Here is a 24,380-nt window from a genome sequence, read left to right on the forward strand (position 1 = left end):
AAATGCTAGAATAACTTGCCCAGCTGCATCCATGGAAAACGTAAAGGATTGACATTTCAGGCTGAGACCCTACATCAGGACTGGGGAAAGAAGATGAGAAGTCAGAGTAAGAAGGTGGGGAAAGGGTGGAAGAAGTACAAGGTAGAAGGTGATTGGTGGAACTGAGAGGTGGGGAGGGGTGAAGTAAGGAGCTGGGAAGTTGATTGCTGAAAGAGATAAAGGGCTGGAGGAGGAAGAATCTGATAGGAGAGGCTAGAAGACCACAGAAGAAAGGGAAGGAGGAGAGCACCAAAGGGATATGATGAGCAGGTAAGGAGATAAGGTGAGAGAGAGTAACAGGAATGGTGAAGTGCTGAAGGTGGGGGTGGGGGTGTGCAATTACCAGAAGTTCAAGAAATTGATGTTCATGCTATCAGGTTGGAGGCTACCCAGATGGAATATAAGGTGTTGCCCTCTAATCTGAGTGTGGCCTCATCACGGAGGCCATGGACTGACCTGTCAAAATGGGTGGCCAGTGGGAGATCCCACTTTTTCTGGCAGACAGAGCGTAGGTGCTCGGCGAAGGTTTGATAATGTTATAACATGGCTTTGTTTTTCTTCAATTCAAATTTCTTTCATTCTGATTCTATTCTAATGGTCTTCTGATGATTCACGCACATCTGTTCTCATCCCATCCTCCTGCCACCCCACTAGGAATAGGGTTCCCCTTGTCCTCACCTACCACCCCACCAGCCTCCGGGTCCAACATATTACTCTCCGTAACTTCCGTCACCTCCGACGGGATCCCACCACTAAGGACATCTTTCCCTCCCCCCCCCCTTCTGCTTTCCACAGGGATTGCTCCCTGCGCGATTCCCTTGTCCACTCGTCTCCCCCATCCCTTCCCATCGATCTCCCTCCCGGCACTTATCTTTGTAAGCGGAACAAGTGCTACACATGCCCTTACACTTCCTCCCTCACCACCATTCAGGGCCCCAGACAGTCCTTCCAGGTGAGGCGACACTTCACCTGTGAGTCGACTGGGGTGATATACTGCGTCCGGTGCTCTCGATGTGGCCTTCTATATATTGGTGAGACTTGACGCAGACTGGGAGACCGCTTTGCTGAACATCTACGCTCTGTCCACCAGAGAAAGCAAGATCTCCCAGTGGCCACACATTTTAATTCCACATCCCATTCCCATTCTGATATGTCTATCCACGGCCTCCTCTACTGTCAAGATGAAGCCACACTCAGGTTGGAGGAACAACAGCTTATCTTCCGTCTGGGTAGCCTCCAACCCGATGGCATGAGCATTGACTTCTCAAACTTCCATTAATGTCCCACCTCCCCTTCGTACCCCATCCCTTATTTATTTATTAATTCATTTATTATTACTTTTTTTCTCTCTTTTTTCTCCCTCTCACTATAACTCCTTACCCATCCTCTGGGCTCCCCTCCCCTTTCTTTCTCCCTAGGCCTCCCGTCCCATGATCCTCTCCCTTCTCCAGCCTCATGTCCCTTTTGTCAATCAACTTTCCAGCTCTTAGCTCCATCCCTCCCCCTCCTGTCTTCTCCTATCATTTCGGATCTCCTCCTCTCCCTCCCACTTTCACATCTCTTTCTGTCTCTTCTTTCAGTTAGTTCTGACGAAGGGGCTCGGCCTGAAACGTCGACTGTACCTCTTCCTAGAGATGCTGCCTGGCCTGCTGCGTTCACCAGCACTTTTTGCGTGTGTTGCTTGAATTTCCAGCATCTGCAGATTTCCTCGTGTCCTTGTTCAGCTCTTGGCTTTATCTTAATACTGAGATAATCTATATTTTATTGTTTCCTTTTTGGTGCATCCATTCAATTTGGCAACAGTGACTGGACTTGACTCTCTTGACTATTATCCAGAGTTTTACATATGCGCTGATTGGCTAAGTAGGATATATTTTTGTAAAGCAATAGTGTAGTCACAGATTTTGGTTCACTGATTTTAAGTTTAAAGCCTTGTAAGTAGCTTTCAGTCGCTCACTTGTGGGTTGTGCTGTGGTACACCATATGGATGAATTGCTTTGCAATAAAAACACTTGCTGAAGCAGATTTGTTTCCCTTTTTTCAAGTGTAGAATCAGATCAGAAGAATGGTGAGGAATGAATGATTTGTTTTACTACATCAGAAAATCATAATACTGAATAAAATTTCAGAGTTCATTGTCGGGAGAGGAAGATGTGGGTGAGTGATGTCGCATGATATAAAATCTGTTAATTAGTTAGTGGTGCTCATTACTCCTACTGAAGCATAGATTGTCGACAACAGCTTGCCAGAGTCCTTTGTCCTGGGCCATTGAAGGTCGATCGACTCTGCGGCTTTCACCACATGACTCTGTGTGTCTTCTGGCACAGACCCTTCCTCTCCTAGGGACTCCATTTTTGTGGCTCTGGATTTTTACGAGATGGATTTGCTAGCCCCATGCCCAATCCTCCTCCTCTCTCTGCCAAGCTTGGGACCGGCCATGGCAGAGATTCAGGACTAACATTCAGGGGAGAAATTCAGTGGTTCAGAGCTGCGGTGTGTCAAACAAAAATCAAGCAGAAAGAGAGCAGGTATATATCCCCTTCCAATTATTAGCATGAAGTGGAAATCTGACTGGTAATCTTAACAGAAGCTAGTTAGTTGCCCATCTCATTAAGAGCGCTGTTCAAAGTAAATTTATTGCCAAAGTACATTTATGCTACTATACACTACCCTGAGATTCATTTTCTTGTGGGCATTCACAGTAAATACAAAGAAACGCAAAGGAATCAATGGGATAAAAAACTGCACTCAAAGAAAGACAAACCGACAACCAATGTGCAAAATGCAACAAATTGTGCAAATACAAAAAGAAAAAGGATAAATAATAATATAAGTAAGCAATAAAAATATAGAACTGGAGTTTTAGAGTCTTTGAAAGTGAGTCCATAGCATAGATTGCGGAATCGGTTCAGTATTGGGGTCAGTGAAGTTATCCACTCTAGTTTGGAGCCTGATCGTGGATGGGGTAAGAACTATTTCCTTGACTTGGTCAGAGACCCAAGGCTCTCGCTGTTGTGCTTGTTTGAAATTGCCTTCAAAGACTAATGTTTTGATTATTTAAATACCAATCCTGTTCATTGATCTGGAACTCAATTGTATTAGATTATTAATATTTCATTTCTTTCTCGGTACTGAAAAAGAATGACTTAGGATGTGCAGGTTCTGTTTTTGAAGTCTCCTCTTAATTAGAATGGGAATGATAAATGTTGATGTAGTGATCAGTGTTTGGTCATCGGATTTGAGTCTGAATGTACTGAGTCACTGTTTCATCTGTTTTTATGGATCATCTGTCCTCCTTGGTTCGTGGAAATTGCAAACAGATTCCGGCTTCTGAAGAATTGCAGGGGATTAAAAGCACATTATGATCTGATTGGAAAAGCAATCTATGTAGAAAGAGGTCTAGACATCATTTGGAAGACTGGTAAACTCTAATATTGCATGGTCATAGAACATGGAAATAGACCTTTGCTGACTTTACACTGAACGTAAAGTACCAATTTATACTAATCACATTTTCCAGTACATTGCCTTCCATGCCATAATGTAGAAAATGCTTATTTGAATTCCACTAAGATGTGAGAGTTCATGTCTGCACTACCCCTTTGGGTGTTTTAGATTTCAACTACTCTTCCAAGTGAAAAAAATCTTCCTGTCTTTCTTTCCAAATGCTTTTCTATGTCCTCTAGTCATGCACATCTCTGTTTACTGTGAAAGTTTTGTAAAATCTACCATCTTTGCCCTCTTATAATTTTGTATAATTCAATCAGGTATCCTTTTTGGTCTTTTTCTGAAAAGGAAAACAAAGCAAGCCTATTCAAAGTTAAAAATTAATTTATTATTAAGGTACGTACTATATATACCACCTTGAAAATAATTGTCTAGCAGGCATTTATATGGGACAAAAGAAATACAATAGACTTTACGGAAAAACTGCAAATAAGCAGACAAGACTGAACCAATGTACAAAAGAAGACAAATTGTGCAAATAACAAAAGAATAATACTGAGACCATGAGTTGTCAAGAGTCCTTGAAAGTGAGTTTGTTGGTCATGGAATCAGTTCAGAATAATAATGGTTGAAGATTTCCATGGCAGTTCAGGAGCCTGTGGGTTGTAGGGTCATAACTGTTCCTGACTCTGGCGATGCAGAACCTGAGGCTGCTGTACCTCCTGCCTGATGATAGCAACTAGAAGAGGGCATGGCCTGGATGGTCGGAGTCTTTGACTTTGGATGCTACTATTTTGTAGCAATGCTCCATGTAAATATACCTCATGATGGGAAGGGCATTGCTTGTGATGGGCTGGGCTGTATCCACCACACTCTGTACCTTTTCCGTTCCTAGCCTTTGGTATCTCCATACCAGGCTGTGATACAACCACTGTATCTATAGAGGTCTATCAAAGATTTTGGTGACACGCTAAATCTTTGCAAACTACTGGAAAAAGTAGAGGTGCTTTCGTTCCTTCTTTGTGATGACACTCAGATGCTGGTGTCAGGATTGATATGGTAACACCAAGGAATTTAAAACTACTGACACTCTCCATCTCTATTCCCGAATGAGAACTGGCTCATGGATCTCTGGCTTCTTCCTCCGAGAGTTGATAACCAGTTCTTTGGTTTTGCTGATCTGGAGAAGAGGTTGTTGTTGTGCACCACTCAACCAGATTTTCTTCTATATGCCAATTCGTCACCAACAATAATGGTGTCGTCAGCTAATTTAAACACGGCATGGAAGCTGTACTTATCCGTTAAATCATAGGTAGAAAGTAAGTCAAGCATGGGGCTAAGCACACAGCCTAATGTGCTTCAATGCTGATGATGAGGGTGGAGGAGATTTTGCTGCCAATCTGTACTAACTGGGATCTGCCAGTGAGGAAATTGAGGAGCCAGATCTTGGAGCTTATTGTTGAGTTTCGAGGGGTGATAGTGCCAGGCCTCTACTCGTAGCTGGGAAGCTGCATCTCAGGCAACGTCCTGGTGAGTCACCCTGTACCTCCTCCCTGTTAGACTGTTTGAGGTAACATAGTTTTTACTCTTTCTTACTTCTCTTCCAAAAGTTATATGCCTGTGCACTTGTAATGCTGCTGTGACACTGTAATTTCTTCTGGGATCAATATTTCTATCTATCTAAAATAAAATCAGTCTCTTCAGACTCTATTTCAGAATCAGTCATAGAAAACTTCTGCACAGTGACAGTCCTTTCGGCCTATCTATTCTGTGCTGAACCATTTAAGCTGCCTACTCCCATCAACTTGCACTGGGACCATAGCCTTCCATATCCCTACCATCCACTACCTATCCAAACCTCTCTTCAGCATTGAACTTGAGGTCACATGCTCCACTTGCACTGATAGCTTGTTCCTTTTCAACTTTCACCGTTAACCCATGACTTCTGGTTGTAGTCCCACCTAACCTTGGGAAAAAAGTCTGCTTGCATTTACCCTATCTATACCCTATACCCCTCATAATTTTGTATACCTCCATCAAATCTCCTCTCAATCCTCTACATCCTAAGGAATAAAGTTCTAACCTATTCAATCTTACCTTGTAGCTCAGGTACTCCAGACCCAGCAACATCCTTGTAAAATTTCTCTGCATTCTTTCAACTTAATTTTAATCTTTCCTGTAGATAGGTGACCAAAACTGCACACAATACTCCAAATTTGGCCTCACCAACGTCTTACGTGTCTTCAACATGACATCCCATCTCCCGTACTCAATACTTTAATTTATGAAGGCCAATGTGCCAAAAGCTTTCTTTATGATCCTATCTCCCTACGATGCCACTTTCAATGAATTATGGACCTGTGTTCCTGGATCCCTTTGTTCTACCACACTCCTCAGTGCAAGACTTACCCTGGTTGGTTCTACTGAAGTGCAAAGCTCACAGTTGTTTGCAACAAATTCCACTTGCCATTTTTCAGCCCATTTTTCCAACTGGTCCAGATCCCACTTTAAGCCATGATAGACTTCCTCACTGTCCACTACACCTCCAATCTTGGTGTCATCTGCAAATTTGCTGATCCAGTTAACCACATTATCATCCAGATCATTGATATAGATGACAAATAATGGAACTAGCACCAATCTCTGTTCCACTCCATTAGTCACTGTCCTTCAGTCAGAGAGACAACCATCGACTACCACTCTCTTGCTTCTACAACTAGGCCAATGTCTAATCCAGTTTACCACCTCATCTTGAAAGCTGAGTGACTGAACTATCTTGACCAACCTCCCATGTGGGACCTTGTCAAGTGGCCTGTTAAAATCCATGGAGACAACACAACCGCCTTCCTTCATCAACTTTCCGGGTAACTTTCTTTAAAAGCTCTGTAAGATTTAGACAAGACCTACCATGCACGAAGCCATGCTGACTATCCAGAATTGGTCCAGGTCAATCCAAATGCTCATTTATCCAGTCCCTTAGAATACCTTCCAATAATTTTCCATTACTAATGTCAGGCTCACCGGCCTATACATTTCTGGTTATTTTTAAAGCCTTTCTTAAACAGCGGAACAATATTGGCTATCTTCCAATTGTCACCTGTACCTCACCTGTTACTAAGGATGATTTAAATATCTCTGCTAGTGCCCCAGCAGTTTGTGCACTTGCCTCGCACATGGTCTGAGGGAACACATTGTCAGGCCCTGGAAATTTATCCACCCTCATTTGCGTCAAAACAGTGAACACCACCTCCTCTGTAATCTGTATAGGTTACATGAAGTTGATGCCACTTTTCCTCACTTCTGTCGACTCTGTGTCTGTCTCCTGAGTAAATACAGATGGAAAAATTTTCCCCCTCTCTCTGTTGGCTCCACACATGAATTACCATTGTAATCTTCTGGAGGAACAATTTTGTCCCTCGCAATCATTTTGCTCTTAATATATCAGTAGAATCCCTTAGGATTCTAATTTACCTTCTCTGTTAGAGCAACTACATGCCTTCTTTTAGCCTTGCTGATTTCTTTCTTAAGTGTTTTCTTGTATTTCTTATACTCTGTAAACTCCTTATTTGTTCTTACCTGTCTATACCAGCTAAGACATATTCCCTTTTTTATTAACCAGGGCCTTAAAATGTCTTGAGAACCAATGTTCCCAACACATATACTTGTTATCTTTACTTTATATTCTGACAGGCATATGCAAACTTTGTACTCTCAGAATTTCATTTTTGAAGGCCTCCCACTTACCAAGTACACCTTTGCCGGAAAATAGCCTGTCCCTGTCCACATTTCTGATACCATCAAAATTGGCCTTTCTCCAATTTAGAATCTCAACCCGAGGACCAAACCTATCTCTTTGCATATTTACTTTGAAACTAATGGCATTGTGGTCACTGGATGCAAAGCGTTCTCCTTAAGAAACCTGTCACCTACCCTGCCTCATTCCCTAATAGCAGATCAAGTATTGCACATTCTCTCATTGGGACTTCTATGTACTGATTAAGGAAACTTTCCTGAACACATTTGACAATCGCTACCCCATCTGATCCCTTTTCAGTGTGGGATTCCCAGTCAGTATGTGGAAAGTCACCTAATATAACAACCTTCTGTTTTTTGCAACAGTCTACAATTTCTCTACAAATTTGTTCCTCTAAATCCCGTAGACTTTTGGGTGGTCTGTAATATAGTCTCATTAATGTGATCATACAGTGCCTATAAAAAGTATTCATCCTCTCCACCTCCTCCCCCCCCCCCCTTTGGAGGATCTTAACAGGTCAGGCAGCATCTTTTAGTGGTCCAGACTCAAAACATCAATTATCCCTTTGCTTCCACAGATGCTGCCTGTCTTGAGGAGTATCTCCTGCAGTTTGTTTTTTGCACTTGATTTGGTAAAGTTTAGAATGTTACATGCCAGAATTTCGGAAATGGGATCAGTATATATTATAGTGCCTCTAAAAATAAAAATCACCCCCTTAGAAGTTTTCATATTTTATGGTTTTTCCACATTGAATCACAGTGGATTTAATTTGGCTTTTTTCACACTGATCAACAAAAAAGACTTTCATGTCAAAGTGAAAGCAGATTTCAACAAAGTGATAGATAGATAGACATACTTTATTGATCCCGAAAGAAATTGGTTTTCATTACAGCTGCACCAACCAAGAATAGAGCATAAATATAGCAATACAAAACCACAAACAATCAAACAACAATATGCAATTAATCTAAATTAATTACAAATATAAAACACAAAATAATTGATTGCATAAGTATTCACACCCTCATCCCTTAATATGACACACCAAATCATCACTGGTGCAACCAGTTGATTTTAGAAGTCACACAATTAGATAAATGGAGACCATCTGTGTGCAGTCAAGTTGTTTCAATTGATTGTAGTAAAAATACACCTGTATCTGGAAGGTCCAATGGCTGGTGAGTCAGTATCCTGGCAAAAACTACACCATGAAGATAGAGCACACTCCAAGTGAAATGTTATTGAAAAGTCAGTAGATGGATGCAAGGAAATTTCCAGGTCACTGAATTCCCCTTGGAGTACAGTTAAGTCAGTCATCAAGAAATAGAAATAATCTGGCACTGCTGTAAATTGGCCATCCTCATCCATCTGCAAGACAGTGACCCCAAGCATAAAGCCAAATCTACAGAGAATGGCTTAAAAGCAACAATATTATTGGCCTGGAGTGACCAAGTTAAAGTCCAGACCTCAATCCAATTGAGAATTTGTTGCTGGACTTGAATAGGACTGTTCACTCATGACCCCCTTGCAATCTGATAGAGCTTGAGCAGTTTTGTAAAAGAGAATGAGGGAAAATTGCAGTGTCCAGATGTGCAAAGCTGATAGAGACCTATCCACAGGGACTTAAGGCTGTAGTTGCTGACAAAGGTACATCTACTAAATACTGACTTGGGGGTGAAAACTTCTGCAATCAATTATTTTGTGTTTTATATTTGTAACTAATTTAGATAACTTTGTAGAGATCAGTTTTCACTTTGACCCAAGTCTTTTTCTGTTGATCAGTGTCAAAAAAAAGCCAAATTAAATCCACTGTGATTCAATGTTACAAAACATGAAAACTTCTTGGAGGGGGGGGTGAATACCTCTTGTAGGCACTGTACCTTTCTTATTACTCAATTCCACCCATCCGACTCAGGAGACAATTTCTCCAGTCTGTCCTGACAGAGCACTGCGGTGACACTTTACTTGAGTAGTAATGCCATCCTTCCTCCTTTAATCCTTCCCACTTTCTCGCATGAATACCGAACACCGCATGAACAACGGAACACCGAAATATTAAGCTGCCAGCCTTGCCCCTCCTGCAAGCACGTCTTACTAATGGCTACAATAATTCCATGTGTTGATCCACACCCTGCGCTCATCTGCCTTTCATACAATACTTCTCACATTGAAATATAAGCTGCTCTGGACATTAGTCACACCTTTTGATTCTCGACTTTGTCTGAGGTTTTACCAACATCTGTCTCTGCAATCCCTCCGCTGAGCTGAGAGTTAAAGGGCAAAAGTTTAGGGGTAACATGAGGGGGAATTTCTTTACTCAGGGAGTGGTAGCTGTGTAGAACGAGCTTCCAGCAGAAGTGGTTGAGGCAGGTTTGATGTTGTCATTTAAAGTTAAATTGGATAGGTATATGGACAGGAAAGGAATGGGGGGTTATGGGCTGAGTGCAGGTTGGTGGGACTATCATAGTGCAAAATGCAGAGTCGGAATTCCTGGGCAGGCTGAGCACATTCTCTACTCGCAGGTAGAATAAAAGTTAAGGGAGGGAAAATTGAGATGATATCACAGATGAATGACTAATAGTGATGGAGAAATCAATTGTAAGATTCAATATTGAGTACACAAGGCTGCAGCAGGCCCTGCTGAAAGTAGGGGCAATGTTCCTCATGCTTGTGTTGAAAAGGTAAAGATGAGATGTGCTTTATTTGTCACACGTACATCGAAACATTGAAACTGGCAGTGAAATGCGTTATTTGCATGAAATCACATCAGTGAGCACTGTGCTGGACAGCCTGTAAATGTTGCTATGCTTACAACACCAGCAGAGCATGCCCACAATTCACTAACCCCAACGGCACATCTTTGGAATGTGGGAGGAAACCAGAGCACCTGGAGGAAACCCCAGCGGCCGCAGGGAAGAGATTCAAACTCCTTACAGACTGGCAGAATTGAATCCAGGTTGTTGGCACTGTAATAGCAGTAAACAACTGCTGCAGCACCATGTTGCCCCATTGTGTTGGGCCTCCTTGTAACAGTAGAGGAGGTCATCCACTGTGTTCAGAGTGGGATGGAGAAGTCGGCAATTGGAAGCTCTTGGTTGCATTTCTGGACTAAGCGCAGATGCTCTACAAGGCTGCGTTTTGGTCTCCCGGGCATTCTTTTAAATGCAAGAAGTTTATGTACAATCCTCTTTGATAATTGAAAACTTGATTTTAAAATTTAATATGATTAATGCTGCTTTCACCAGTTTCTGTAGAAATATATTTTTGACAGTGCTGTTTTTGAAAATCAGTAACATCTCTGCAGGGAACTCTAAAAAATCAATGGCTGAATCTATCAAGGTCACTGATACTTAAAATAACACCATTGGTTGAATGAGGGAGAGATACAGGTTGAGTGCCCCTTTGCTGAAATGCCTGGGGCTGAACGTGTTTAGGATTTTGGAATGTACAATAAGATAGCTTGGGATTGTCTTTATTTCCGACTCTTAAATTTATGTGCAACCATAAGCGTTGTTTACCTAACGCTTGTTCATCACACATGTTTACTAAACAGTTAAAATTGTTGCATACCATTAATATCATGGAAGTATAATGTGTGTAGGGTAACAAAAGCAGCACAGAAGCACTGGGAGAATACTCGAATCAGCTGTTGCACAACGGCATGTTTTCAGTCTCCAACTGCGATGCCATGTTTTGATTGAGGTTACAGTATACTCTATTTGTATTTTACTTCGTTTTTATACGTTACTGAATCCAAAAAAAATTAGCGTTGTAAACTTTTTCTGATGTCAGATTTTCATCAGTGATGATCTTGACAAACTCATCAACAAATTTCTTTGCTGCTTCGTGATACTTAAAAATTTAATGTGCGTCTTTTCTTAAAATTCTGCAACCAGCCTGCTGAATATTCACAATGACGTTCAATATTCAGTTCATCGTGATAGATCTTTGTTTCCTCCATGATCAACATAGTGTTAAGCTGCTCTATCGCTGATGAATCCACTCTTTCAGTACACGATTAAGATCTTCATTTTATTCTTTATGCAGTGTCTTTCCACTCAAAATGATGGGCCTTTTAGAATAGAGATGTAAAAATACATTTAAAAAAGCATATATGTTACTAGTCATAAATGGTGAGGCTCTCGTACACTGCCGCCAGTAATCCCCTCTGCCGTTTGCTTTTTCCTCCTCAATATAATCAAAATCTTCAGTAGTCTTTCAGTAAAGAGCAATTTAATTAAATTCTTAAGTTTGATAGCTTCTTGAATACTTCTAGTTTGGTGGAAAATAATTTATATTGACATGAGGAGGTCCAGCAAAGAGAGTTTAGGGAATTAGGTGCAAAGTTGAAGGACAGGACCTCCAGGGTTGCAATCTCAGGATTGCTACCCGTGCCACGTGCTAGTGACGCTAGAAATAGGAAGATAATGCAGCTAAATATGTGGCTAAGGAGTTGGTGCAGGAGGGAGGGCTTCATGCTTCTTGACAATTGGGCTTTGTTCCAGGGAAGGTGGGACCTGTTCCGATGGGACGGGTTGCACCTGAACTGGAGGGGGACTAACATCCTTGCGGGTAGGTTTGCTAGTGCTGCTCCGGGGGTTTAAACTAGATTTGCAGGGGGAGGGGAACCAGAGTGTTAGAGCAGATAGTGAGGGTGGAGGAGGATAAAGGTCACGCGAGAACTGCAAGTATAGTACCTGGAGTAAAGCCAGGTTTAACATATAAAGAGGCTTTGAGGAAAGAGAAACAGAATAAAGGGTGTAATGGTAAGGTAGAAGGGCTAAAGTGCATGTACTTCAATGCAGGAGGCATCAGGAACAAAGGTAATGAACTGAGAGCTTGGATACATACATGGAATTGTGATGTAGTGGCCGTTACAGAGTCTTGGCTGGCACCAAGGCAGGAATGGATTCTCAATATTCCTGGATTTCAGTGGCTTAAAAGGAATAGCGAGGGGGGGGAAAGGGAAGGAGGGGTGACATTACCGGTCAGGGATACTATTACAGCTACAGAAAGGGTGGGTAATGTAGCAGGATCCTCTTTTGAGGCAGTATGGGTGGAAGTCAGGAACTGGAAAGGAGCAGTTACTCTATTGGGAGTATTCTATAGGCCCCCTGGTAGCAGCAGAGATACCAAGGAGCAGATTAGGAGGCAGATTTTGGAAAGGTGCAAAAATAACAGGGTTGTTAACATGGGTGACTTTAACTTCCCTAAGATTGATTGGCACCTGATTAGTTCCAAGGGTTTAGACAGGGCAGAGTTTGTTAAGTGTGTCCAGGATGGATTCCTGTCACAGTATGTTGACAGGTGGACTAGGGGGAATGCCATACTAGATCTAGTATTAGGTAATGAACCGGGTCAGGTCACAGATCTCTCAGGGGGTGAACATCTGGGGGACAATGACCACCGCTCCTTGACCTTTAATATTAATCATGGAAAAGTATAGAATCAGAGAGGACAGGAAAATTTTTAATTGGGGAAGGGCGAATTATGCGACTATAAGGCTAGAACTTGCGGGTGTGAATTGGGATGATGTTTTTGCAGGGAAATGTACTATGGACATGTGGTTGATGTTTAGAGATCTCTTGCAGGATGTTAGGGATAAATTTGTCCCGGTGAGGAAGATAAAGAATGGTAGGGTGAAGGAACCATGGGTGACAAGTGAGGTGGAAAATCTAGTCAGGTGGAAGAAGGCAACATACATGAGGTTTAAGAAGCAAGGATCAGATGGGTCTATTGAGGAATATAAGGAAGCAAGAAAGGAGCTTAAGAAGGGGCTGAGAAGAGCAAGAAGGGGGCATGAGAAGGCCTTGGCGAGTAGGGTAAAGGGAAAACCCCAAGGCGTTCTTCAATTATGTGAAGAACAAAAGGATGACAGGAGTGAAGATAGGACCGATTAGAGATAAAGGTAGGAAGATGTGCCTGGAGGCTGTGGAAGTGAGCGAGGTCCTCAATGGATACTTCTCTTCGGTATTCACCAATGAGAGGGAACTTGAAGACGGTGAGGACAATATGAGTGAGGTGATTATTAAGGGAGAGGAGGTGTTGGAGTTGCTAAAATACATTAGGACGGATAAGTCCCTGGGGCCTGACGGAAAGTCCCCAGGCTGCTCCATGAGGCGAGGGAAGAGATTGCTGAGCCTCTGGCTAGGATCTTTGTGTCGTTGTCCACGGGAATGGTACCGGAGGATTGGAGGGAGGCGAATGTTGTCCCCTTGTTCAAAAAAGGTAGTAGGGATAGTTTGGTTAATTATAGACCAGTGAGCCTTGTGTCTGTGGTGGGAAAGCTGTTGGAAGAGATTCTTAGAGATAGGATCTATGGGCATTTAGAGAATTATGGTTTGATCAGGGACAGTCAGCATGGCTTTGTGAAGGGCAGATCGTGTCTAACAAGTCTGATAAGAGTTCTTTGAGGAGGTGACCAGGCATATAGATGAGGGTAGTGTAGTGGATGTGATCTACATGGATTTTAGTAAGGCATTTGAAAAGGTTCCACATGGTAGGCTTATTCAGAAAGTCAGAAGGCATGGGATCCAGGGAAGTTTGGCCAGGTGGATTCAGAATTGGCTTGCCTGCAGAAAGCAGAGGGTCGTGGTGGAAGGGAGTATATTCGGATTGGAGGATTGTGACTAGTGGTGTCCCACAAGGATCTGTTCTGGGACCTCTATTTTTCGTGATTTTTATTAACGACCTGGATGTGGGGGTAGAAGGGTGGGTTGGTAAGTTTGCAGATGACACAAATGTTGGTGGTGTTGTGGATCGTGTAGAGGATTGTCGAAGATTGCAGAGAGACATTGATAGGATGCAGAAGTGGGCTGAGAAGTGGCAGATGGATTTCAACCCGGAGAAGTGTGAGGTGATACACTTTGGAAGGACAAACTCCAAGGCAGAGTACAAAGTAAATGGTAGGATATTTGATAGCGTGGAGGAGCAGAGGGATCTGGGGGTACATGACCACAGATCCCTGAAAGTTGCCTCACAGGTAGATTGGGTAGTTAAGAAAGCTTATGGGGTGTTAACTTTCATAAGTCGAGGGATAGAGTTTAAGAGTGGCGGGGTAATGATGCAGCTCTTTAAAACTCTGGTGAGGCCACACTTGGAGTACTGTGCCTAGTTCTGGTCGCCTCACTATAGGAAGGATGTGGAAGCAGTGGAAAGGGTACAGAGGAGATTTACCAGGATGCTGCCTGGTTTAGAAAGTATGTATTATGATCAGAGATTAGTGGAGCTAGGGCTTTACTCTTTGGAGAGAAGGAGAATGAGAGGAGACATGATAGAGGTATACAAGACATTAGGAGGAATAGATAGAGTGGGCAGCCAACACCTCTTCCCCAGGGCACCACTGCTCAATACAAGAGGGCATGGTTTTAAGGTAAGGGGTGGGAAGTTCTAAGGGGATATTAGAGGAAGGTTTTTTACTCAGAGAGTGGTTGGTGTGTGGAATGCACTGCCTGAGTCAGTGGTGGAGGCAGATACACTAGTGAAATTTAAGAGACTACAAGACAGGTATATGGAGGAATTTAATGTGGGGGGTTATATAGGAGGCAGAGTTTAAGGGTCGGCACAACATTATGGGCCGAAGGGCCTGTAATGTGCTGTACTATTCTGCGTTCTATGAGATTTGAAAGGTATTAAATCAATCATTGTTGGTTGACAGCCTCTGTGATTTTTAGATATGTCACATTTTCTAACCAAACTTATATTAATAATGACATAGGTTTGGTTATAAACTGTGACAGAACTGAAAATCACGGAGACTGTCAACCAGCAATGATTGATTCAATGCCTTTCACATCTCATGTCATTATTAACCTTGGAAATGTTTAGGCAGTTCTGGATTTAGGTTTGGTGCAGGTTGTCTACATTGAGGATGCTGATCATGGTGCAACTACCATTGCAATAGTATCATAATTGTTAAATCAGCTTCACTGAAAAATAGTTTTCACTTGCTGACTGGGAAATCATATTGGTAATTACGCTATTTGAACCAATATTCTTTATATTCTTGAGGTACAGGCAATAATTGGGATTTCCCCATAGAATTCTGCCGGGTTTATATTATTTATGCTACGAATAAATAGATTCACTGTGAGTCCTCTGCTGTACTGTAGCTCGTTTTCCCAACGGTCAATCTAAATGAGCAATTATTTTTGTTCGCCTGATCATTTGTTTAAAACAAAAAAAATGTAAGATCACATCATTAGTAGACCACTGCTTTTCAAATTTACCTTGTTTCTATCAGTCACAGGAGCAGAATTAGGCCATTCTGCCCATCAAGTCTGCTTTGTCATTTCATCATGGCTGATCTACTTTCCCTCTCAACCCCAATCTTTTGCCTTCTCCCTGTAACTTTTGATGCCCGAGAAAATCAAGAACCTATCAACCTCCATTTAATTATACCCAATGATTTGGCCTCCACAGCTATTTGTGGCATTATACATCACTTTATTATGTCAGATTCATGATATCAGTGTGATTATACTGTAAACTGTAATATTGCTGAAAATCACAGAAGCTGTCAACCAACAATGATTGAGTCAATGCCTTTTGAGTTCCATCAAAACTTTTCCATTAAACTAGAAGTATTAAGTAAGCTTTTGGATGTATATGTTGTGAAGGAGTTAATGAAATCGCTATTTACTCAAAGAATGTACTAAGATTTTGCGGATTATATTGACAAGGCAAACCCGTTTCAAATGGTTTTTGGTTGAACCATGTACTGAAGATAAAATTCATAATTTCTGGAGGTGCAAATTGCAATTGAACTGGAATAAAGGATTGGTCTAATATGTAGTCGACTGCTAACTCACCTGCTGTTTGTCCTCTACTTCTGATGAGATTCTCAGAGCAGCAGCTGCCAAATGGCCACTTGATTGCTGATGCAGAGAAACAGGCAATGTTAAAAGTTATGTTGAAACATCCCCGAAGTGGCCTTAAGGTTCAAAATGTGCAATTATCTTCCTGTTTCATATTCACTGGTAACACAGCCGACACCTTGCCCATCTCTAATTGTCTTTCAGCAAGCCTTGTCGTTAAGTTTCAGCAACAAGCAACGTGCAGCAAATTCTGAATTCAGCTTATCAATACTCTAGTATTTGTGTCAATTTTGGATACGTGACCATGGCATTTGTTGATTGAACTCTGAGGAATTTCTTGAAGATCAATCTTCGTCACTATGTCTAACTACTGTCATTTCCTACCTAACAACTCAGTAAGAATACCTTCACCAGAAGAGCAAATACCTGTTCAGTTGCTGGCCATTATCTCCATCTTAAAGGCAATAGAGATGGCATTTTCTAACCATGCCTTGAAGCAGGGCAAAGACTGGGGATTGGTGTTGCGATGTAAGAACATTTTTTTCCTAAATAAGTAATTGAATGTGAATGGAATATTAAATTGTTTTAATGATTTTTTTTTGTGTGTTTGCAGGTAATCTTTGAAGCAGCTGTCTCTGACAAGCAAAGAGGATATATCGCCATCGATGACATCCAGGTGTTGAGCTACCCGTGTGGTAAGTGCATATTCTTGTTCAGAGTACAAAGAAGTTTGAGGGTAGAATTTTGATTAGGGGCTAGCTTTTATCAACCCAAGAAAGAATTAATTTGGATATTAAATAGACTTTTCCCTTTAAAATCAAATCTGGACCTTTTTGTCACACAATGGCAACATTTAACATTGATGTGAATTTTTTCTACTAATCGCTGTGATGATCTGTCTGTGTCACTATTAATGCATTCTATTTCAGTTTCTATATAGTTATGGAATTGTATGGTACAAAAACAGGCCCTTCGGCTCAAAATATCTAAATTGACTATCAAGTACCCATTTCTACTAATCCCAAATTACCATTACATGTCCGTTACCGCTCAAGTCTGTTCAGCCTCTCTTATTGTATTCTCCTTGAGTTGGTGGAGTATTCCAAGGCTTGCCATCTCTATTAAAATAAGGTCTTTATTTTCAGATCCTTTCGTTGTTTCATCTTTCTGTATCTGTAATCAATTCCAGGCCTTATAAAGGTTTCTAGACTGTTCCATCACTAAAATCAAAGTTGAGTTTATTGTCGTGTGCACAGGTGCAATGAAAAACTTACTTGCAATAGCATCACATAAACAGCATTTGTAAGAGAAGCATTTAGAATCAGAATCAGGTTTAATGTCACTAGCATAAGTTGTGAAATTTGACTTTGCGGCAGCAATACAATGCAAAACATAATACTGTAATAGAGAAAATGTACATTACAGTAAGTGTATATATAGATTAAGTAATATAAAAAATAGCAATAAAAAGTAGTGAGGTTGTGTTTGTGGGTTCAAAGACCATTCTGAAATTAGGTGGCAGATGGGAAGAGGCTGTTCCTGAATCATTGAGTGTGTGCCTTCACGCTTCTGTACCACCTCCCTGATGGTGGCAGTGAGAACAGACCATGACCTGGATGACAGAGTCCGTAATGATAGACCTTTGTGCGGCATTGCTTCTTGAAGACATCCTGGATACTACAGAAAGAAGCTAATGCTCATGATTGAGCTGACTAAGTTTACAACTCTCTGCAGCTTACTTCAATCCTGTGCTGTAACCACCCCCTTCCCTTTACCAGACAATGAAGTAGCCAGTTAGAATGATCTCTGCGGTACATCCACTCTTAGTGACAAACCAAATCTTCTCAGACTCTTAATGAAATATAGTCACTGTCTTGCTGCCTTTATAGCTGCATTGATATGTTGATTCCAGGTTAGATCTTCAATGATATTGACACCCAGGAACTTGAAATTACAATTGAAATATACAACTTTTACAAGAGAACACAATGTAATAAGAAAACATACATTTTAGTGCAAAATGGGTTATAGGATTTCCAAACTGTAGAGATTATTCTAATTGTTTCAACATTCATGGGTATTCCCTTGGTTGGCAAAAGATCTGCAATTTTCAACCAAAATTTCACCACTCGTCCAAAGTATCCGAATTTATCAGGTTATCCATGGAAAACAAATGGAGTTACACAGCATACACCAGCAATCCCTAGTGTAAGCAAAATACAACGTGCATCCAGCACCTCATCTCAGTTCATGTGTGCTACTCCATTGGATTCAGTGATGTACCTGCACTAGACTTCAACTCATCTGATTTCTGCTGAGCAAATTGGAACCAGCTAAACTGTGTACTGAGCTTACTTAGTTATTGCAGTGTTGGTTGGAAATCATTATGATCTGATCTATTGTTTAGGAATCTGACATCTGAAGTACTCAGATGAAGTGAAAAGAGCAGGCAGAAAGCCAGCAAAAATGTAAAAGAAAATCTTCCTCCATTTTCATAGTTCATTAACCAGCATACCAGTTCTTAAATATTTCCCTTGCCTCTGACATGAGGTAATTTGAAGTCCAAAATGTTAATCTAATGTGGCAGTAAACTATCAAACCATGGAAATCATTTTACAAATGGGACTTATTTCCCTGCAACGGATACTCTTCTATGCCTTAATTCCAAATAATATGGATAGAAATATAATCATTGTAGATAAATTGGAAATTTGATAAAAGCAAATTATTTTACATTTCAATTTACTAAAAAAAAAAGTAATTATTTCTTCAGTTACAGGTATCCGCTTATGATAGAAACATAGAAAATAGGTGCAGGAGTAGGCCATTCAGCCCTTTGAGCCACCGCCATTCAGTATGATCATGGCTGATCATCCAACTCAGAACCCTGTACCTGCCTTCCCTCCATACCCCCGATCCCGTTAGCCATAAGGGCCATATCTAACTCTCTCTTAAATATAGTCACTGAACTGGCCTCAACTGTTTCCTGTGGCAGAGAATTCCACAGATTCACCACTCTTTGTGTGAATCTGAGTCCTAAAAGGAGTCCCCTTTATCCTTAAACTGTGACCCCTCGTTCTGGACTTCCCCAACATTGGGAACAATCTTCCTGCATCTAGCCTGTCCAATCCCTTTAGAATTTTATACGTTTCAATAAGATCCCCCCCCCAATCTTCTAAATTCCAACTAGTATAAGCCTAATCGATCCAGTCTTTCATCATATGAAAGTCTTGCCATCCCAGGAATCAATTTGGTGAACCTTCTTTGTACTCCCTCTATGGCCAGAATGTCTTTCCTCAGATTAGGGGACCAAAACTGCACACAATACTCCAGGTGTGGTCTCACCAAGGTCTTGTACAACTGCAGTAGTACCTCCCTGCTCCTGTACTCGAATCCTCTTGCTATGAATGCCAGCATACCATTCGCCTTTTCCACTGCCTGCTGTACCAGCATGCCCACTTTGAATGACTGGTGTATAATGACACCCAGGTCTCGTTGCACCTCCCCTTTTCCTAATCGGCCACCATTCAGATAATAATAATAATCTGTTTTCCTGTTCTTGCCACCAAAGTGGATAACTTCACATTTATCCACATTAAATTGCATCTGCCATGAATTTGCCCACTCACCTAACCTATCCAAGTCACCCTGCATCCTCTTAGCATCCTCCTCACAGCTAACACTGCCGCCCAGCTTCGTGTCATCCGCAAACTTGGAGATGCTGCATTTAATTCCCTTGTCTAAGTCATTAATATATATTGTAAACAACTGGGGTCCCAGCACTGAGCCTTGCAGTACCCCACTAGTCACTGCCTGCCATTCTGAAGAGGTACCGTTTATTCCCACTCTTTGCTTCCTGTCTGCCAGCCAATTCTCTATCCACATCAATACCATACCCCCAATACTGTGTGCTTTAAGTTTGCACACTAATCTCCTGTGTGGGACCTTGTCAAAAGCCTTTTGAAAATCCAAATATACCACATCCACTGGTTCTGCCCTATCCATTCAACTAGTTACATCCTCAAAAATTCTATGAGATTCATCAGACATGATTTTCCTTTCACAAATCCATGATGACTTTGTCTGATGATTTTTCTGCTTTCCAAATGTACTGTTATCACATCTTTGCTAACTGACTCTAGCATTTTCCCCATCACCAATGTCAGGCTAACCGGTCTATAATTCCCGGGTTTCTCTCTCTCTCCTTTTTTAAAAAGCAGGATTACATTAGCCACCCTCCAATCCTCAGGAACTAGTCCAGAATGTAAAGAGTTTTGAAAAATTATCACTAATGCATGCACTATTTCTTGGGCTACTTCCTTAAGCACTCTGGGCTGCAGACCATCTGGCCCTGGGGATTTATCTGCTTTTAATCCTTTCAATTTACCTAACACCACTTCTCCACTAACATGTATTACCCTCAGTTCCTCCATCTCACTAGACCCTCGGTCCCCTACTATTTCCGGAAGATTATTTATATCCTCCTTAGTGAAGACAGAACCAAAGTGGTTATTCAATTGGTCTGCCATGTCCTTATTCCCCATGATCAATTCACCTGTTCTGACTGTAAGGGACCTACATTTTTCTTAATCAATCTTTTTCTTTTCACATATCTATAAAAGCTTTTACAGTCAGTTTTTATGTTCCCTGCCAGTTTTCTCTCATAATCTTTTTTCCCTTTCCTAATTAAGCCCTTTGTCCTCCTCTGCTGAACTCTGAATTTCTCCCAGTCCTCAGGTGTGCGGCTTTTTCTGGCTAATTTGTATGTTTCTTCTTTAGAATTGATACTATCCCTAATTTTCCTTGTCAGCCACGGGTGCCCTACCTTCCCTGGTTTATTCTTTTGCTAAACTGGGATGAACAATTGTCGTAGTTCATCCATGCGACCTTTAAATGCTTGCCATTGCGTATTCACCGTCAACCCTTTAAGTATCATTTGCCAGTGTCTCTTAGCTAATTCACGTCTCGTACCTTCAAAGTTACCCTTCTTTAAGCTCAGAACCTTTGTTTCTGAATTAACTATGTCACTCTCCATCTTAATGAAGTATTCCACCATATTATGGTCACTCTTACCCAAGGGGCCTCTCACGACAAGATTGCTAATTAACCCTTCCTCATTGCTCAATACCCAGCCTTTCAGAAAACCATCCCGCATACATTCCAAGAAATCCTCTTCCTCAGCACCCTTACCAATTTGGTTCACCCAATCTATATGTAGATTGAAGTCACCCATTATAACTGCTGTTCCTTTACTGCACACATTTCTAATTTCCTGTTTAATGCCATCTCCGACCTCACTACTACTGATAGATCACTTTTTTCTAAATAAGCAAATTGATCATATTTTGAACCGTGTTGGTGAACATTTCTTCGTTAGCTTAGTGAAAACTATCAAGTATTCATTTTGTCTGCAGCAGCAACTTGTCAAATTTCATCAATGTTCAATAATTTGTGAAATTGATTCTTCTAATTAGAGCTCTATGCTTTTCTGAACAGAAGTGAATGTCTTGCCTTTGTAAATATCCTTTGCAAAACCAACCACTACCCAACTCATGAACCTACCCACGGATGATTGAGTTAAATTTACAATAAAAGTTAGGGTCTACACTTTTTTGAGGTCTCTGCATGATCTGTTTTTTAGTTCTGAAAACTCAGCTTTGCCAGATTTAAGCACAGTAGAATAGCAGTTAGTCTAGCACTGCTGCAGTGTCAGTGACTTGTGTTCAATCCTGCCACTGTCTGTTCAAAGTTTGTGCATTCTCTTCACGGACATGTGGGTTTCCTCTTTGTTCCGGTTTTCTCCCACATTTCAAAGCCATACGGATTAGCAGGTTAATTGGATCTAATTGGGCAACGTGAGCTCATCGAACCAGAGGGGCCTGTTACCAAGGCTGTATCTCTAGGTAAAATAAAATGACTTGGCTCTTTTCCTAACCTTCTGATTTGCTGAATATTCTCCAGTTTGAATATAGTACTCATCCCTATGAAGAACTGCAGCATGTTGAAATACCTAAATGCTCCTTTTGGTCTGAATGACCACATCTGCAAGAATGCACCACTAGTTTGATCTGCTGGAGTACAAGGTTTTGGGGCTTGAGCATCAGTTGCAGTTTTGAGAATAGCCCATTGTTAAAAGTGATCAATCTGCACACAAAAGGAAATGCGTTCATGGGGAGGAGAATGGGATGCTGTGAGAGGAAATGAGGTAAGCAGGTATTCAGGGAAACTTCAGAGTCCATCTCACTCCAGAACAATGTTTCCATGTTAGAAAATAATCAGACAAAAGATGGGCAATTTTGCATTGTAGACAAGAAACCAAGATGCCCTATGGTGTCGGGGCAAAGAAGTCAGAATGATCAAAGTACAGCCAAAAGAGATGATAGAGAGTTGGTGCACATATTTCATATTGTTATGAAGAGGGATGAGGTCCTGCTTCCTGAAGTTGGGGACTTTGGTAGCAGATTAAGCCACTGATTTCCACCACAATATCTTACCTATGAAAGGAATAGAAAGGAAATCAAATGGGTGAGAAAGTGATGCTCGACAACAGTGTTCAGATTTTTGGATTACTGAAACTGTTTCTTGGGAAGGTGGGACTGGAGGGTTACACCTGGAGCTTGCATGGGAGGTTTGCAAGTGTTGCTGGGGAAAACCTGCACGAACGTGCAGGGTAGTAAGAATGAAGAACATCTAAATATCGAAGATAAGGAGCATCTAGATTAGAGTAGATTATGAAGACACACAGTCCTCTTTTATTGTCATTTAGTAATGCATGCATTAAGAAGTGAAACAATTTGTTCCTCCAGAATGATATCACAGATACACAAGACAAACTGAGACAAAAAAACTGACAAAAACCACATAATTATAACATATAGTTACAACAGTGCAAAGCAATACCGTAATTTGATGAAGAATAGACCATGGGCACGGTTAAAAACAAGTCTCAAAGTCTCTGGGCACAGTTAAAAACGTCTCAAAGTCTCTCGAAAGTCCCATCATCTCACGCAGATGGCTGAAGGGAGAAACCCTCCCTGTCATGAGCTTCCAGCGCCGCAAACTTGCCGATGCAGCATCCTGGAAGCACCTGAGCACAGTCCGACTCAGAATCCATCCGAAAACTTCGAGCCTCCGACACTGAGCACCATCTCTGCCGAGCGCTTCGACCCCGGCCCTGGCAACAGGCAGTAGGCAAAGCTGAGGATTTGGGGCCTTCCCTTCTGGAGATTCTCGATTGCACAGTAGCAGCGGCAGTGAAGCAGGCATTTCAGAGGTTTCTCCAGATGTTCCTCCGTGCTTCTCACGTCCGTCTCCATCAAATCAGGATTGTGCACGGCCCCTATTTAACAAATACAAAATCAATTTGGAGCGGCCACGCGCGCTGTGTCGCGCTGCCATCTTCTCCTCCCCTCCTTTCTGTGTAATGGATAAGAATTTTTCACCTCATGTATAGCTGCCTGAAGGACTGGTGGAGACATTTAAGAAAAAATTACATGAACATTTGAATCTCCAAGGAGATGCAAAGGTCTGTAAGTGCTGTAATCTGGAACACAAAGAATGCTGAAGGATATCAACAGGTCAGGCAGCACTCAGTGGTTGAGACTCAAAACATCAATTTTCTCTCTGCTTCCACAGATGCTGCCTTGCTTATGGAGTTACTCCTACAGTTTGTTTTTTGAATGCTTGAATTGGTAGTGTTTTGGATGTTACATGACAAAATCTTGAAAAAGGGATCAGTATATATGCAGTACCTATAAAAAGACACTTTCATGTCAAAGTGAAAACAGGTCTCAATAAAGTAATGTAAGTTAATTACAAATATAAAACACAAAATAATTGATTGCATAAGTATTCACCTCATCCCTTAATATGACACACCAGATCATCACTGGTGCAGCCAATTGGTCTTAGAAGTCATATATTTAGTTAAATGGACATCTGTTTTTCGAGGCCTCTGTGCAGTCAAGGTGTTTCAGTAGATTGCAGTAAAAATACACCTGTATCTGGAAGGTTCAACTGCTGGTGAGTCAGTATCTTGGCAAAAACGACACAATGAATACAAAAGAATACTCCAAACAACTCCACAAAAAGGTTATTGAAAAGTACAGGTCAGAAGGTGGACACAAGAAAATTTCCAAGTCACTGATACCCCTTGGAGTACGGTGAAGTCGATCATCAAGAAATGGAAAGAATATGGCACAGCTGTAAATCAGCCTGGAGCCGGCCGTCCTCGAAAACTGTGCAACCGTGTAAGCAGGGAACAAGTGAGGGAGGCCACTAACAGACCTATGACAACTCTGAAGGAGTTGCAAGCTTCAGTGGCT

General features: G+C 41.5%; 1 protein-coding gene across 6 annotated transcripts in view; it reads left to right on the forward strand.

Annotated features, from left to right (window-relative positions):
- ptprk (protein tyrosine phosphatase receptor type K) overlaps window positions 1-24,380 on the forward strand; it is a 687,062-nt gene that overhangs the window by 273,770 nt on the left and 388,912 nt on the right. For all 6 annotated transcript variants that reach the window (XM_072251546.1, XM_072251545.1, XM_072251547.1 and 3 more), the window contains one exon: window positions 16,670-16,751. In XM_072251546.1, coding sequence (XP_072107647.1) covers window positions 16,670-16,751 — 82 coding nt within the window. The remainder of the gene's footprint in view (window positions 1-16,669; window positions 16,752-24,380) is intronic.

Source organism: Mobula birostris, chromosome 2 (assembly GCF_030028105.1).
Source record: "Mobula birostris isolate sMobBir1 chromosome 2, sMobBir1.hap1, whole genome shotgun sequence".
Classification (NCBI taxonomy): Eukaryota; Metazoa; Chordata; class Chondrichthyes; order Myliobatiformes; family Myliobatidae; genus Mobula; species Mobula birostris.